Source organism: Mus pahari, chromosome 13, assembly GCF_900095145.1.
Source record: "Mus pahari chromosome 13, PAHARI_EIJ_v1.1, whole genome shotgun sequence".
NCBI lineage: Eukaryota > Metazoa > Chordata > Mammalia > Rodentia > Muridae > Mus > Mus pahari.
The window spans coordinates 30,856,354-30,873,756 of record NC_034602.1 but is presented as its reverse complement, the minus strand read 5'-3'; the positions used below and the strand labels follow the sequence as shown (position 1 = coordinate 30,873,756).

At 48.0% G+C, this 17,403-nt stretch overlaps 1 protein-coding gene across 5 annotated transcripts in view; it reads left to right on the top strand.

Moving 5' to 3' along the window:
* The window catches only part of Stk32b (serine/threonine kinase 32B), a 242,841-nt gene that overhangs the window by 178,500 nt on the left and 46,938 nt on the right, over window positions 1-17,403 (top strand). For all 5 annotated transcript variants that reach the window (XM_021210566.1, XM_029545413.1, XM_029545412.1 and 2 more), the window contains exon 5: window positions 16,689-16,726. In XM_021210566.1, the coding sequence (XP_021066225.1) occupies window positions 16,689-16,726 (38 nt within the window). The remainder of the gene's footprint in view (window positions 1-16,688; window positions 16,727-17,403) is intronic.

The window sequence follows — 17,403 nt, the reverse complement described above, 5'->3', positions numbered from 1 at the left end:
CACACACACACACACACACACACACACACACACACACACACACACACAGACTTACCCCAAATGAATTCCTGTGTACTCCAAACAGAACCCACCGACCCACACCCCAGTGGGCTGAGCCCATGGAAGCCTTGTAGGACCACAGTGAGTGCCAAGAGGTTTCTCAAAAGATCCAGAGGAAGGGGGCAAGACACCACAGAAAGCCTGAAAACTGGCCCCAGCCAGCACCACCGTGCACCTTTCAGTCTTCTTGTCTTGAATGTCCTCTCGGCGATGCCGGTCAATTCTTCTTAGAAAGCAAAATACAGATTTTTATCAGGAAGTCTCCCCACACAATGTCACCGCCCTCCCCTCTGTGCCTTTACTGAGCTCTGCATGCATCTAGAAAGTTCCATATTTACACATCAGACTCCTACCTCAGACCACAGTTTGAGGTATTTGTGCACTTCTTTGCCACCATTAAACACTGCCTGGTACACAGTAAGTTCTAGATATTTCTAGAAATGAGCTAGTTGGGGCAGTAAGAACCTCTGGCTTTTCTCTAAGTGGATCTCTGAATACCAGTTACTTGCATTTTAGGATTCCTTGGCATTCCCCTCACTCCCTGTGTTCCCCTGAATGGCTAAGAAGCCCCACACCCACTGTTCCATAGCAGGAAGGGACAGGAGCTGCTGGGCTGAAGAGATGTCTGTCTACGCGTGAAAACTCACAGCTCAAAGCCTGAATATGCACTTTCCTGCAGTGAGTGGCGGTCGGTGGAATTTATCAACATTTCTCGTGGCAGATTGGAAAGTTAAGAGGAACTTACCATCTCTGTGACTATATTACTCATTTTCCAAAAGGGGCTGATTAGTGAGCCAGTGGAATCTGAGCGTGTGTGTGCCCATCTCTGGGGTGAGCTGCTGAGACTCAAATATGCTGAGGATGGGGACTTTCCAGGGCAGCCTGAGAGGAAGCTAGTTTAGAAGCTGACTCAGGACTACACCCTAGTTAACTTGTTTGCAGAAACGTGGGAGGGCAACCGCTGTGGGCAGACTTTTGATGTGTCCCCCTGCCTGGGTTTGTTTCTGTGAGATGTGCATGCAGGAGCTCGGGGGATGCCTTTATCAAGCGCTCGACATGCAAGCATGAGGACCAGAGATCAGATCCTCAGAACCTACTACAAAAGCGGGCACGACCTATAATGCCAGCACCAGGGAAAGGAGGACATGAGGACCCATGGGACTCACTGGTCAGTCAACATTGCCCAGTCAGTGAACTTCAGGGCCAGTGAGAGACATTGTCTCAAATAAATAAATGAGTGACTAAGAAAGGTGCCCAACGTCAGCCTCATGCCTCCACACGTCCACAGATGTGCCTGTGCACACCCATGCGAATGAACATACAAACACACACACACACACACACACACACACAATGCATGTTCACAGGCCACATTCATTTTGAAAGAACCTAAGTCACCTCTCAGTGGAAAGCAAGTGTGACATTAGGAAACTTCCAGTCCTACCCTGCAGGGACCAGGTCTGATGAGCCACACTCCAGCCCTCCTCACTGTGGAAACCCACCTCGATCCCCTCCATCCTGCTTTCCTTCCCTTAACTGACCTCCCAGTTTCTGTGACGATTAATAAGAGAAAGGACACGGGTGCTGAGACGCAGGTGTGTCCCAGCACAGCTCAGCCCATCTGTTCCCTCCACTCGCTCTTACCATCTTGGAGAGTGGCAAGAAGAGTAAAATATTCATCAATGGGCTGGAACGGGACCCAGTCACTTGTTCTCCGTGTTACAGGAGCAAGCCTATTGATCTCTTGGGCTCTTGTTTTCTTCCTTGTAGAGTGAGCATATGGCATACCCCAGGTGACAGACCATGAGGTGAGATGACACATGAAGGAAGACAGTGGCTATGACTACCAAACCATATGAGGAGAAGCATGTGTGGCCAAGTCACTCGGCCTCATGTGGCAGCTGCAGTAGTAGTTGTTGTATCTGGTCTCCTATGGCCTCTCTGATGGCTTGTAATGAGCAGGAACACTTGGCATTTTGTGCAGATGACATGGGTACATATTCTGACCTCATCTTTGCTTAAGCCAATGCCAGGTTCCTTGTCTGAGATTTGAAAAGCAAATGTGATTCAACTGTGTTATTTGTGGCCCTAAAGGTCTCTTCAAATCTCATACCCACCACACCCCAAGGTTCTATGCATCTGACCTTCGTCCTGACAGACCCGCTCATCCAAACCTCTCCCATGTACATCTGTGTACATTGTGGACCTAGGAGCTAAACTGATAGAGTGTATGAGAACTGACTGGGAGAGCTTAAATCCGCAGTTTTCTGAGCCAGTGTCCCATGCTTCCCTCTCATACCACATCTAGATTTTACTTTCAGAAGAAAAATAAGTCACCCTTCTTCTCTAGGAGCACTCCCGTTTTCTCTAGGGATGAAGCAGAAATAAAGATGTCACACACAGCTCGGGTGAGACTGTGGAGATGGCTCCATCCAGGCGGGATGAGGGACCATTTAGTCTCAAGATGAGAACAGGCCACAGGCAGCTCACAAAGAGCTTTTTGTATGGCTTTTGATTTGACAAAAGGAAGGGTAAAGATGCCAAAACTGTGTATCCTCCAAGGGCAAAACTGAGACAAGAGGTGGGGGGCAGGGAGGCAGAGTGACGAGGAAACTGGCTTCAGAGATGAAGATCTATCTGGTTGGCCAACACCCCCACACCCTACATAGCACCCCCATCTTAACAGAGGCTGGGGGATCCTACAGGGAGAAGGTGGGAATCCTGGGATAACCAGGGCAGAGCATGTGACTACCGAGCTGACAGCTTCTGCAAGCCCAGTACTGACACAATGGCTTAAAGCAACGCAGTGCAGCCACAGAACTTGACTCCTACATGCCAGCTTTTAAGTAGGAACTGTGACCTTGGCTAATGTGTTATGTAATCTGGGCCACTGAGGCACGGAAATCAAATAGCTTCTATTTCCATCCCCCTTGTGCCCTGGTGACTATCCTGCCATCTTGGTTTCGTAGTCTCCTGGGGATTGATACAGCAGGAATACGGTCTGCCCTCTCCAGAACTCATATTGAAGTTTAGTACCTAATGGAACAAGGTTGAAGGATGATGGATCTTATACATGTTTGGGACTTGAGGGCTCCTTTGTGTGAAAGAATCAGTGTCCCTGTCTCAGAACTGGGTTGATTGTCGTAGGGTAAGCTCTCACTCTTGTGGGACTGAGCAGGTTACCGGCAGATTGGAATGTCACAGAAAGAAACTGCATCTTTTGCCCGTCTACTATCCTCCATGTTGTGATGAAGCAGGAGGTCCTCACCATGTGTGGCTACCTGATTCTGGATTTGCAACTTTCAGAACCCTGGGTGAAAAAACCTTCTCTCCTAAATAAGCCGCCCAGTTTCAGGTATCCCGTTACAGCAATGACTTAAGACAGGAAGATTCTGCTCATCCCAGGAGAGTTTGATAACTACAAACCCAGTCTAGTCTACTTTAAACTCAAAGACTTTTAAGATTCAGAGCACTCTCCACTTGAAGTGTGGGACAGTCCATGAGTGAGGACTGTTTGTATTCCCAGTCATGGAAGAAAGTATTCAGGCACAGAGGGAGGGCAGCATGTTCAAATAGAGTACATATCTGGGCAATTGTGGTAGCTGATGGTCTAACCTGTCACCAGACACAAAAGAGTTCACAGAAAATCCAGTGGGAGCACTGTGTGTAATTCTTTCTCTTTCTGCTGCTCTCAATTCTAGAGACAGCCTAATAGTTGCTGTTGGTACACACTTGTAAACAGAGCACTGGCTCAACTGAAAGGTGGCAAATGCCCATGGGAGATTCTCCCATCCCTGCATTGCATTTTACTGAGATGGAGATAGTCCCTTCCCTACTCCTTCAGCCTGTTGCCCTTCCCAAGATCTGTGGAATTGAACTACAGCAAGGCACGTGGCTAGCTAGAACCAATGTTTTACAACCTGACCCTGTCTTAACCTATGACCACGGAACTATCCCCAGCCATGAATTATGCACAGGACCATCATAGAAAAACTTTAGAACTTTCTCGGCCCCACTGGCATGCTGTCTCTTCCTAACTTTGTCTCTTGCTGCTTGGATTGAGATATGTGGTGCATCCATCCCCGTGCTAGGGAAATGTGGAAACATGCTGAGAATGCACAGTGCATCTGTCCACACACACACCACAATGCCTAGATGCCCCTCCAGCTCTGAAAGAGCATCCCCTCGATGATTACAAATATCTGCTTTAGCCACTGCTGCCTCAGGGCCAAACCTGATGCATGCCCATCCACCTGTACCTCCCATTCTTGTTTTTACTTTGGCTGTTTAGAACATCAGAGGGCAGGCAGCAGGCAAGTCACCAGGGACAGAATGTCATGCATCTGCTCTACTAGGGATCTCTCACATGGCTTCAGAAGGCCTTCCTTCTGTCCTCCACACCAGCCTGTCAGAACTTGGTAACCTTGCTGTAGGTTCTCATTATCTCTTAAGAGTATGGAGCAAGGATGCAGACTAATTGTGCCACAATTAGTGGGGACACTAGGAAAGGGGGTAACATTTGAAATGTAAATAAAGAATATATCAAATAATAATAAAAAAGAAAAAATAATAAAAAAAGAACAAGACTCCATGAAGTATACTATGGCCCATATCCTAGTTTTGTTCTGTTGCTGTGGTAAAATGCCATAACCAGTAGCAACTTGCAGAGGGAAGGGTTTATTTGGCTTACACTTCCAGGTCGTGTTCCCTCACTGAGGGAAATGAGGACAAAAACTTGAGTAGGAACTCAAAGCAGAACCCATGGAGAAGTGATGCTTGTGAATCACTCACTTCCAGACTCAGGCTTGCAGAGCTTTCCTGAACAGCCCAGGCCCCCTTGCCTAGGACTGGTGCTGCTCATGGAGGGCTGAGCCCTTCTACATCAGCAATCAAAACAACCCCCTACAGACATGCCCATGGGACAGTCTGGACAACTGACATCTCCTCTTCCAGTTGACTCTAAGCCGGGCTGTTAGTAGGGCTCACTGGGACATTCTGGCACTCCCCTGGTCCTGTCTTCATCTAGTTAAGTCATGGGTTGGTTATTTTTGCCAATGATGATCACTCTTTCTTCAGGAGCCCTGCAGCATACAGTGCCTCAGGACCCCTGGTCCCTCCCCTGCCCCTTGCTCTTTCTTGCTTAGGAGATATTGTCATTGCTATTTGAACTGCCATAATCCCAAGAAAAGTGTCATTAATATTTCATCTGACATGGGACTCAAAGCTTCCAAATGTTTGGAAAGGAGATGATGGCTGTACTCCCGTCTTTTCTGGATCAGTGAGCTGTTTAATAAGATTTCAGCTTCATCGCTGCCCTTACAATCATGACTATACCCACATGCATTGAACCCAAGGCCCCAGCATGAGGAAGGGGAGTCTCTCGGACTAAAGTCCCACTTCTCCCTCTGTACCACCCATTCGCAATCAGATTGATTTATGCAATGGGTTCTGCGCTAGCAGTGGAGACCATTTTTAAAAGCCTATGGGCCTAGGAAAGTTTTTAGATTGGTATGAAGACAGCTTAGACCCTAAGAAGCAGAAGGCCCAGAGCTTGGTAGGGAGCTTCATCCACTCCACCCCTGAGGTCAGAAGAGATTGTCATTTTGAACTATAAGTCCATCATGTCACTCACATAATCAAAAGCTGTGATTGGGGTCAGCTTGGAACCTAGACAGGCTTTCTGGAGTAGAAGAAACTTTAAAGCCCTTGTTCTCCTGTGGAGAGGCTGCCCTGACAGTAAAGAAAGAATAAGAAGCCCAGCTTTTGACCATGCATAGCCTGTGGATCTGTGTTAGGCCCTGGGATAACCCTAAACAGGCCTGGAGGTGATGTCCGTGTCTCCATTGTGAATCTCCCTTTTCCCTCCTTCCATGTTTATCAGTTGGACATCTCCCAGGCACACACAATACACCGTGCCACTCATCAACACTGCCACTCTTCCTTTCCCTGGCTGGGTCTCTTTCAAGCTCTCTGTCTCTGAGAAGTGGGCATCACCAAGTGATTTCCAGGACTTGAACTGCCATGGCTGTGAACTTTCTTGATTTCTTCTGTCCAGTGGGGCCTCTGCTATACACCTCATCCTTCCCTACCAGTACCCCCCCCTGAACCTGGTTATGTCCTTCTCCCTCCACACAATGGTCATCTTTCTGCAACTCGAGAGTGTTTGAACACGTATGAATTCTTCCTGGCCCCATATCATGATTACCAAATGGACTCAGCCCCCGTGATGTCTGACCCATTTTCAGTGGCCCAGTGACTGTCTTGGCTAGGGTTTTTATTGCTATGAAGAAACACCATGACCATGACAATTCATATAAAAAAAACATTTAATTGAGGCTGGTTTATAGTTCAGAGATTTAGTCCATCATCACCATGATAGAAATGGTGGCATGCAGGCAGACATGGTCCTTATTTCTACATCCATATCAGTAGACAGTAGGAAGAGATAATAACACTGGGCCTGGTTTGAGAATCTGAAATTTCAAAGCTCACTCCCTGGGACACAATTCCTCCACAGCCATGCCTCTAATAATGCCACTTCCTGAGTCCATGGAGCCATTTTCACTCAAACTACCACAGTGATCATACTGTATTCTTCTCAAATTATCATCTGTCTGAACCCTCAAACTATTACCTCATATAGAAATACATCTTTGCTGATGTAACTCAGGTGGAAAGCAAACAAGGTCATGCTAGATAAGGCAAGCCCTGACTCCGGTGAACAAGACCTTAAGAAAGAGAAAAGGAAACGGCAGAACAGAGAAGGAAGAAGGTGTCATGAAAAGGGTGTTGTCACAAGCCTCTGAGCTCTGGGGGCCACCCAAAACTGACTGGGGGAGGAAGGATTCGCTCTTAGAGTCCTCAACAGAAGCGTAGGCCTGCAGACACCTGAGACTGAACTCCGGCCATCAGAAACTAAGAGAATAAAGGTCATCTCTTAAAGCCACCCAATGTGGTGACTTGTTTCAGAAACTCCAATGGATTCCCCACTGAAATTCTTGTCATATTTGCATATTTCCTGGAACTGATTACTTAATATTCTCTGTTAGTCTTAGCATTTTTTTGCTATGACAAATTAGTTCCAAAAATGCAGTCAGTCTGTTCTTTAGAAAAGTGGCAGCTATATTTGTTATGAATACCAGATGCTTGTTTTAGTTTGTTCAGATGGCAATACCTTAGACTAGATAGTTTATAAACAAGAGAGATGTATTGCTCACAGTTCTTGAGCCTGGGAAGGTCACGTTTAAAGCGAAGAAAATCAGCATTTTCCTACAGATTGTTTGTCTCTGTGTCTTCACCAAGAGAGAAGGCTCCATCAAACACGTCAGGAAACCTATTAATTTCTCAGTAAGGGGAGCCCGCAGGTCCTAATGACACGCACCAGCCAGCACCTCATTCTATTGCACTGGGAATTAGGTTTTCTAATGTGAATAGGGAATATTAATATTCAGACTACAAACATATATCAGGTGAAATCAAAATGGTACTAGTCAGGCTGGCAAGATGGCTTAGTGGGTATAGGTGCTTGCCATTAAGTCTGACAACCTGAGTTGGACTCCTGGGTTTCTGCATGTAGAAGACAGAGTTGTTACAAGCGGTCCTCTGTCCTCCACACATGAAACACACACACACACACACACACACACACACACACACACACACACACTGTAATAAAGATGAAACACGGCAGTAGTCACTGATAGATAGCATCACTTACCGATTGAGTTGCTCCTTTGCTTCGTTAGAAGGAAAGACTGACAAGTGTCTGAGGTCAAAGTGGTCAGTGCCTGAATCAATGGCACTGCCTCCTCCACCTAATTAGGATGGGGTGTGAACTTATAGAGTCTAACTTTTCCTCAAACGTGGCCCAAGGGAGGTGGGTGTGTGCTTCCTGAGGTCATCACCAATTCTGCTGACCTCCACAATCCCCCATGAACCTTGGGATTATCAGCCACTTCACACCCGTGCCTGGCCTGGTCCAGTGACTTTCCCCAGTCTCTCTGCTTACAAAGCATCATGTCTCTTCTGTCTCTTCTCCCATTATGAGACATCAAGCCCAGGACTTACTATTTTGGCACGTGGCCACTGAGCTGCTGCATCTCCAGTCCCCTTTGTAATTGTCATTTTGAGACACAGTTTCACCGAATTATCCAAGATGACCTTGAGCTTGTAATTTCCCTCCCTCAACTTCCCTAATAACTGTATTATGGGCCTGGGTCACCACATCCACCCACCCAACACTCTTTTTGGTCTTTCTAAAGCACTTGCTTGGTCATGGGACACTCTCATGTCCAACTAATGTGCCCCTCCACACAGGGTTTCCTGGCAACTCCACTGACTCCCACTCTCCTGTGGCAGCAGACACAATGATTAGCCCACGTTATAGGTGAAGAAACCGAAGCTTGGAAAGACTGTGAGACCTAGAGCTTGTTGGTTTTGGGTAGAATCCAAAGGTGACTCCCAACACTGATCACCCAAGACTGTGACTCTCATACATTTCAGCAGCATGTCCTAATGGATAAAACTGACAGCTCCTGGAGCCTAAAAATAGCAATCCTTATGGTATCAGTTTAATTTGAGAGTGCCACACAGACTCTGTTTGCAAGCCAAGGCTCCCTAGCAAAACAGGGTAGAAAGCCCCCTTTTGTGGTACCACTCTGAACCCTGTGGTCAGCCACGGGTAGGTGGGGGTTTTGGAGGTGTTTGTATGCTGTCCGCCTGAGCTGACGATCTGTTTCTCTACCACCCATGTGGGTTCATGCATGAGCCATGAGGTAAATACCCCCTCCTCCTTCTTGCCAGTCAAACTGAGTGCCCCTGGCCCCGAGTCCAAGGACCTCAAAAGCTGAATCACAGCTTCCAAAGAAAGCAGGGCTGGTCACCACACCCCTGTGTTTGAATGAGGAGCTTGTATTACAACACAACGCAACAAAGGTGCATGAGGAGGCTGAGCAGGCTGTTGGCTTGGGTCTTCTGAGCTCTAGGGAGACCACCCTCCTCACCTCATGTCAAGACTTCCAAATCCTTTCAACATGAGATGGGGGGTGGGGGGTGAGGGATATTCAAATCATTACGTTCTGTGAGTAGAGCAGGCTTAGGCTTATCACTCCCTGCTGGGCCTAGAAGACAATGCAGGTCTGTCTTGGCTACAGAATGGAAGGTGGTGACTGGCCTGGAAAGCTGAAGTCCCTGATGCTGCTAACCCACAGCCATCTAGGGATCAGCCCAGGGAAAGGAGCAATCCATGCATATTTGAGCCTCGCCCTCCCAGGTAAAGGTACAGCAAAGTGAAGGCCACTGGTGAAACTGCTCAGCTCTGTTTCACCTCAGGCTGGGACAGTTGGAGGCAGATGAAGATAGACAGATCCAGGTCACCAGGACTAGGAGGTGTGTCGTGGGTTCTCTAAGTTTGCCCATGTCCGACATAATAATTCCAGGTAGGACAGACAATATACATGATGGCCCCATAGGAAAAATTCCTTCTGTCTCATATTCCTACATCTCCATTCCTGTTTAGATAAACAACATCCTGCCAGGGTATTGCAGTTGACCATTTTCAACTCAGCCTCCTGCCTCACTGCCTTGCCTTGGAGCCTCAGGCTGTATCGGATACCCGAGATCAGTCGGAACCACACAGTCTAGGTGCAGACAAGTGCATTCTTCTAAGTTTGCAGAGTCCCAATCACATGCAACCCTGCGCAGAACTCTCTTCACTAAGTGGCACATGACATTCCTGGTTTCTTCAGCAGGTGAATAACGAGAAAGGTTTGAGTGGAGGGTGGCTGCTGTATTGTGATGACATACAGGATGCCAGAGACGACACTGCTCTGCAGGGCAAGGAAGGGAACCTGTTGTTCGATTGGCTGTGAACTAATGAGGGAAAGGCAGAGGGGATGAAGGGTGACTGACTGCAGCATTTGCTGAGCGGGGTGGGGGGGTGGGGGTGAGGAAGCTGTTTCTCAATGGGTCTTGGTTCTAATGGGGAGATCAGGAAAGAGTAAAAGGTAAAAGTTTGGAAGAGAAAAACTAGACCTCAGCCATGGAATCTGAGGTAGAGAAGAGTCAGGGATGAGGACACGGTGGACAGGACTGAAGGAGAAGGCCACAGGATGCAGAGCCAGTGTGAATAGAGATTTGCACTGAGCATTCTGGACTGAAGTGGTCTGTGCCTGAGTGTGAAATCTTTCTGTTAATCACATCACAGCTCTAGCTGTCTGGCAGTGGTTGCAAGGCCCCTGGCAAAGACCCACCCACCCACCCACCCACTTCCCACTGTCACTTGCCTGCTGCTGTAGAGGCTTCCTTCCTCCTGAAGAGCTCTGGGTCTGGTCAAGCAGGCTGACTCAGACACAGACCACTTCAGTTCAGTTTGTTCAGTACAAATAGAAAAGAACAACCTGACCTTGGGAATGGGGTGTGTGGAAGCTCCGGGATTCAGGGATGCCCCAGCTCACAGCAAAGTGTCTCCCTCTTTATGCCTAGAGAGACAAACCCTTATCTTCCTCATCCATGAGGGCAGTCATTGGTCCTAGTACATCATTGGATTAGTTTGCACATCCTGACAAGCTTTGAGTCACTAGGGATACGCTTGGAGGCGAGTACACCTTCCTCAGTCACCCGGCTCACCTCCAGCCAGTGCTGGACAAAGCTCTTGGGCTGAATTAATTAGTGTCACCCAGTGGTGGCTGCTCTTGGCATAGCGGAGGAAGTCACTACCCTCGAGCAGAGCCTGACCATGGATGGAGCAAGAGGACAATGAGGTCAGCCATGGGAGGCTTCATGCTATGTATAAGGCACTATACCCTCCACAGCTTGTGTACATTGAAAGAATTGCTTCTACACACTAAGCCAGTCACGGATGTTTTCCACACACATTCAGCATACTTGGCGGCTATCTCTAGTGTCCTTAGTCGACATGTTTAAAGTTTACATACATGTCTTGGTGTTACTCTTTCATTTTTAAGACTAGATTTATGCAGAGAAAGCAGAACTAACCTCCTAAGGCTCTTGGTCCCCGAGAACCATGAGAGGGAAGGGGGAGGCCCAGGGCCAGATGCACTTTGTAAAGCCGTAGGGTCATAGTCTAAAAGACATGCAATGTGATATGTGGGAAATGATAATCACAAAGTATCCTGACTTTCAAAGAGTGATTCATTAAAGATTAAAGATCAGTAAGAATCTATTTAAGTTTCCCACTGAGACCCCTTCACCATTCACCCAATCAGATAGCACTGATGCTAGACCTGAGGGTGGCAGCCAGTTAGTCTGTAGAACAGTGAACTAAAGAAAAACAAACAAATAAACAAAAAAAACCTAAGAAATGTCTTTAAAAAGTGTTGGGTATCCCCAGCAATTAGGAAAAGGCAAATTAAAACCCTTCTGGGCTTTACGATTGTCTCCATCACTGCCTGAGCTCACCAGTTGGAATATTAAGAATATTCCCAGCAAAGAGCAGAGACAGAAACAGCCTCCTGCCCTGCCTGGCCACCTATCTGTGCTGTTTTTAAAATCAGCAAGCACGGCTGACGTTCTCCAACGTTCCTGAGCAGGGGTTGAGGTTCATTCCAGGGCAAGCCCAGGTTTGATAGCTTCCCAGGCATACGTTCCATTGGAGTGTCGTCTTGCCTGGCTCAGAAGTGATGATCCTGTCCTCAGTCAATACCGTCACAATCGCCCCCATCGACACCACACTTCTCCTGGCCTTTCTGGACATGCATCAGCAGGGCGACGCTCCAGAGCTGAGATACAATCACTGTGAGGAACAGACACAGAGGAAATGGACCTGGAAGGGCTGAACAAGAGGCTCTGATAAGAGGCTCTGCCCAGAAAGCACTCTATGAAATCCCAAGCCGCTCTGCTGGCCTCCCTATGTCTCCACCTCTTGAACCGTGCTCTTCCCAGAAAAATCACATCCAGACAAAATCGAATTCACTTTCTAAAAGCTGGAGAACCTGCCCTGGAGTTCTTCCAAATACCTTTGAAAAGCTCCTGTAGTCCCAGCTCCTGCCTGTTTCAGCTCTCGGTCTGGAACGCATCCTGAACACTGGACCAAGGCTCCTGGGAGCCACAGTGAGGCAGCTGTTGTTTCTCATTTTCCAGATGAGGAAGCCAAGGCCTAGACTTGAGTGCCCAGTACCCCATGGCTGGTGTAATACAGCCCCACAAAAAAATCTCCACTAATGTGGAGATTTTCAATCACCCATGTTTATATTTCAGAATGCAGGCCCATCTCTTCCAGGCCCTGTACTTGGGGGTTCATAACTGCCATTGGGTGGGTATACCCTGGGGTCTTCTCCCAAGTTCTCAGGGTGCTTGGCAAAATTCTGCCATTGTATCTTAAAAGTGTGGTTCCTACATACCAGCTACTTACTGACTGCAGGCTTCATCTCCCAGAGGGGGCCTACGTGACGTGGCCATGTGGCCTTGCTCACACATGTTGGCTCCCACATGAGCAGCTGCCTCGCTGTGGCTTTCAACACAGTCCAGACCCTCACTGCATCTGCCTCAACAGATTCTGCAATAAGATGGCAAACTGGTGAAGAGGAAGTTCCATATATTCTGTCATATGGCATAAATGGGGCTCGACAGATGGCTCAGTGGTTAAAAGCACTCACTGCTCTTCGGCAAGTCCTGAGTTCAATTTCCAGCAACCACACAGCAGATTACAACTGTCTGAAGTGTCTTCTGGTGGGCAGACCTACATGCAGACAAAGTGTCCATATATATAAAATACATAAAATATAAAATAAGTGAAGCAAACCAAGGCTACCCACCACCTTGGCCATGTTCCATGGGGTGGAAGCCCATTGCAGGGTTACATCTCTTCCTCTGGGATGCTGGTAGCCTCATTCACAAGAGGAGAACCTGCTTCTTGCCTGTCACATGACCCCACCCATCTCCACCAGACCCTGGTTGGCTCTCTTTAAAGCACCAGTCCCAGGTTGCCATTGGTCATTTATCATATACTTTTCTCTTAGGAACCTCCTAAGGTGCAAGTCCATCAGTCAGTTCAGTTTTACTCTGCGTGTCCTTGGGGGAACAGAGAGGGGAGAGACTCCCCAGACACTAGAGACTCTGCACTGTGCTAAGAACAGACATAAAAGCAATGAGGAGTTGGAGAAGGGACTGAAGGAGCTGAGGGGGTTTGCAGCCCCATGGAAGGAGCAACAGTGTCATCAGACCAGACCCCCTGGAGCTCCCAGAGACTGGACCACCAGCCAAAGAGTACACATGGAGGGACCCAGGGCTCTGGAAGCATATTTGGCAGAGGGTGGCCTTGTTGTACATCAGTGGGAGGAGAGGTCCTTGGGCATGAGGGTGGTCGATACCCCAATGTAGGGGAATGCCAGGGCCGGAAGATGGGAGTGGGTAGATAGGGGAGCACCCTTATAGAGGCATGGGGAGGATGAATGGGATAGTGGGTTTCCAGAGGGGAGACATGGAAAGGGGAAAACATTTGAAATGTAAATAAAGAACATATCAAATGTGTGTGTGTGGGGGGAAGGGACGATGTTCTATGCACCTGTTATTTAATCCATTCAGCAAAGGAAGCAGGTATAGGCTTAGCCCAACTCATAAGAGAGGGGTTGGTCTCTGGACCCAGGCAATCCAAATCCTTATCTAGATTCACAGTGGTGCCCTGTTTTTATGGTTCAAGAAGCTGTAAGCAGAGGCTTTCTAATATGGCTCATGAAGCTAAGCCCCATCCCCACCAAATTATTATCTTCCACTATTCCAAGGTGGACAGCAAATCACCACATCATTGGCAGCTTGTAAACTTGGACTCTCCTCTCTCCCAGGTCTGAAGCCCAAAGTCAAGTGTATGCAGGGCTATGTTTCCCCCAGTGCCTCTGGAAAGAACCCTTCCCTGTCTTTTCAGCTCATGTGTGCCTCTCTCAGATCTCCATCCATCGCTGCAGGCTGACTTTTTTCTTGTACCCATATCTCTATCCACTCTAGAAATACAGGCTTTACTGAGTCCAGGACAGGCCCTGGTCCCAGCGTATTTCACCTTTAGATCCTTCTCTGAGTGTGTCGGCCAAGGCTCCATAACCAAACAAGCTCCTGCCCTGGGTTGGGGGTGGATATAAACTTGAGGACACTGTTCAGACCTACATACCAGATCATGCCTCCTTTGTCATCTCAACCATGGCTTAGTGCTATGTTTGTGTCCTGACCCCACTGCTGAGATGGGGGTTCATGATCCTTGGATCAGTTACTTTCTCTGATTCACACAACCCAATCCTCATGATCCTCCTGCCTCACCCACTTACTTCATCGTTTCCTACTAGTGCATCTGCCTCCACAGCCAGTGTCATTCTTTTCCTACACTTTTTTCTTGTAATTGTTAAAACTTATTCTTTGCAAATTCTATGCATGTGTTCAGTGTATCTTGATCACACCCACCCCACACCCTCCTCCTGGCCCTTCCCAAACACATCTCCATCCCAAACCTTTATATCCTCTTCTTATTTTTTTATAACTCATGGAATCCAATTAATGCTACCTACATGTGCATGAGTTTAGGGCCGTCCATTGGGACATGGACAATATATACCAGTGTCCACCCACCCAAAGAATAATGACTCTCCCTCCCTCAGCAGGCATCAACTCCAAATCATTCCTCTGCTTGGGGCATGCCATTGGGATCCCCTCCCCCTCCATGCTAGAATTTTTAACTGGCTTAAAAATTATCAGGATCATGAGGATTGGGTTGTGTGAATCAGAGAAAGTAACTGATCCAAGGATCATGAACCCCATCTCACCAGTGGGACCAGGACACAAACATAGCACCAAGTGTATCAGTTGTCCAACTTCAGTATTTGCGTATATTCATTGGAGAAAATAGTGATTCCTTCTAACACTTTCATCTGTGCTTATATCACACTCCTGACACACTTCTTTCCCCCTTGAGAGATGCTGCCGGGAGCTACTCTGGGTAAGGAGCTGGTGTTTGCTGACCTAATTTTCACACACTGACACCGGAACCTCTGTCTCTTGTTTTAATTTTCTTTGTTATCAGGTTCATCCTTCCCTTAGGGCTCCCTCATCTTCTCTACACACAACCTCTTTGGTCACGTGGATGGCCCTATGAACCTGGTGGCGGGGCTCTGTTTATTTAATGCTCATCAACATTCACAGGCTCGAAAAGGCTCGATGAAAATCAAAATTAACATATAGATGCTGCGCGGCTCTCCTGCCCCTGGAGGAGATTGCTGGCATCAGCAATAACCCTGCATATCTCCCCAGGTAGAGTTAATATTTGATCAACTCGGGAGCAGTTATTCTTGACTTCCGAGAAAGCTGTTATTAGTCACCTCAGCACAGCTGTGACATTTACTCTGAATGAGTGGTGTGTTTCTCTGAAATCTATGGTTTTGCTGCCATGGCAAGCTGGGGACTGAAGCCTGCTATCAGAGGCCTACTGCTCCTTTCCCAGGCCACTCAGGTTCTATGCGTGCACACAAGTAGTTGGCCCCTTGCAGGGCCAATGCAGATATCATAGAGCAGAGTCCCGTCTTTACAAATTGCTCCTTGGTTTGGAGAGGCTCTTTGCTAACATGGCAATATCAAATAGAACTTTCTAGAAACCTACTCCCACCCAGATTGTGCTCTGTGGGGCTTAGTTTCCTAAGAAGTTCAGGAGACCCTCTCTACCAAGGGTCATATGGTAAATTCTTCAATCCTTCAGAAGCATTGCAGGGTCAAGATGTTAATCTTGATGCGTGTGCGTGTGCGTGTGTGTGTGTGTGTGTGTGTGTCTGTGTCTGTGTGAGTGTGTATGCATGTGTGTGCCTGTGTCTCTGTGTGTCTCTGTGTTTCTCTGTGTGTCTGCATGTGTGTGTCTGTGTGTCTCTGTATATGTGTGTCTCTCTGTGTGTCTGCATGTGTGTGTGTGTGTCTGTGTATGTNTGTGTGTATCTGTGTGTATGCATGTGTTTGTATGTGTGCGGAGGCCAGAGGTTTGCGTCAGATGTCCCCCTTCATCACTCTCTACCTTGTTTTTATGCAGGATTTCTCTCTGAACCTGGAGTTCATGGATTCAATTAGACTGTCCAGTGAGCTCCCAGATCTGCTTCTGTCCACTACCACTTCGTGCTTGGGTTACAGACTCTAGCAGTGAGCTTGGCTTTTATGTAGGTGCTAGGGGTTCAAATTCACAGGCACCTCGCTGACTGAGCCAGCTCCCCAGCCCCTCTGGGCTGTGTTTTACAGTGTTTCCAGGCCCTAAGGTTGAAAGGTTGAAGAGCAGGGAAGCGTCCCTGTCTACTGTCACACGCCTCACTCTTAACCTACCCCTCTGTTACGACAAGGAAAATAACAATTCCAACTCACAGGGCACAGTTTGTTCTTAACATGACAGCTAGTGTTGAAAGGTCAACATTAAGAATACCCCAGAACAGACAGATTGCTCAGGGGTCCAGAAAGAAAAGGAGGTTCCAACTTCTCAGAGGTTCTGTCTTCACACTTAGGTCAGCCCTCTGAGGCCTCACGTCAAGTTAGAGGTAGCACCCTGAGTTCTCCCCCCCATCCACCCCCACCCCCACCCCCACCCCTGTCCTCTAGCCTGAGACTGTGGTGGCCTTTCCGGTTCCAGATTCATACCTCTCCTTGTGTTTCTCTTGCAGAGACATCAAACCAGACAACATCCTGCTGGATGAGCGCGGTGAGTCAAGGCCTCCTTCCCCCTTTCCTAGCGCCCCAGTGCAGCTCAGGGTGTGGGAGACCAGTGAGGGAGGGGGGAGTGGATCTTAGGTGCTTGAGAAAACACGTGTACCGCTCCAGTCCTGACAGTGAGTGACATGTGTCACTTTGTGGGCAATGCCCTGTCATGGTAAATTGGGTCTAACTATTCTCAGGCATCATCTGTGAAATCATTGCTGTTGAGATCTTAGTTTGAGGATGACAGGGCACAGTGAGGACCCCGGAGTGTGGGATTGCAGTAAAGGAATGTCCTAGTCCTGTGTGGGAGTGCAGAAGGACTGAGGGCAGGTATGTGAGGTGCTAGGAGCAGTACCCTCCCTCTTACCTGCCCTTTCTCTAGTCAGACACACCCAAGCTCAGGTCATAGAAGCATGTAAAATAAAGATGAAGAGAGTTGTAAGTGACTCTTGCAGAGTTCCCAGGGAAACAGCCTTCAGGGAAGAGTGGTCCACAAGGCTTGTGCTGAGCAGCATCCACTGATAACCCGCTGATGGAGAGGACTTATGGGCAGACATGTTCAAGCTGCGGACTGCTGTCCTAAGACAGAATCTAGGCAGGAACACTAACCAACTCATGGCAGATCATAGCCCCTTCATTTATGAAAATTCCCCTGGAAAGCCATCAGGGAAGTCCGGGACC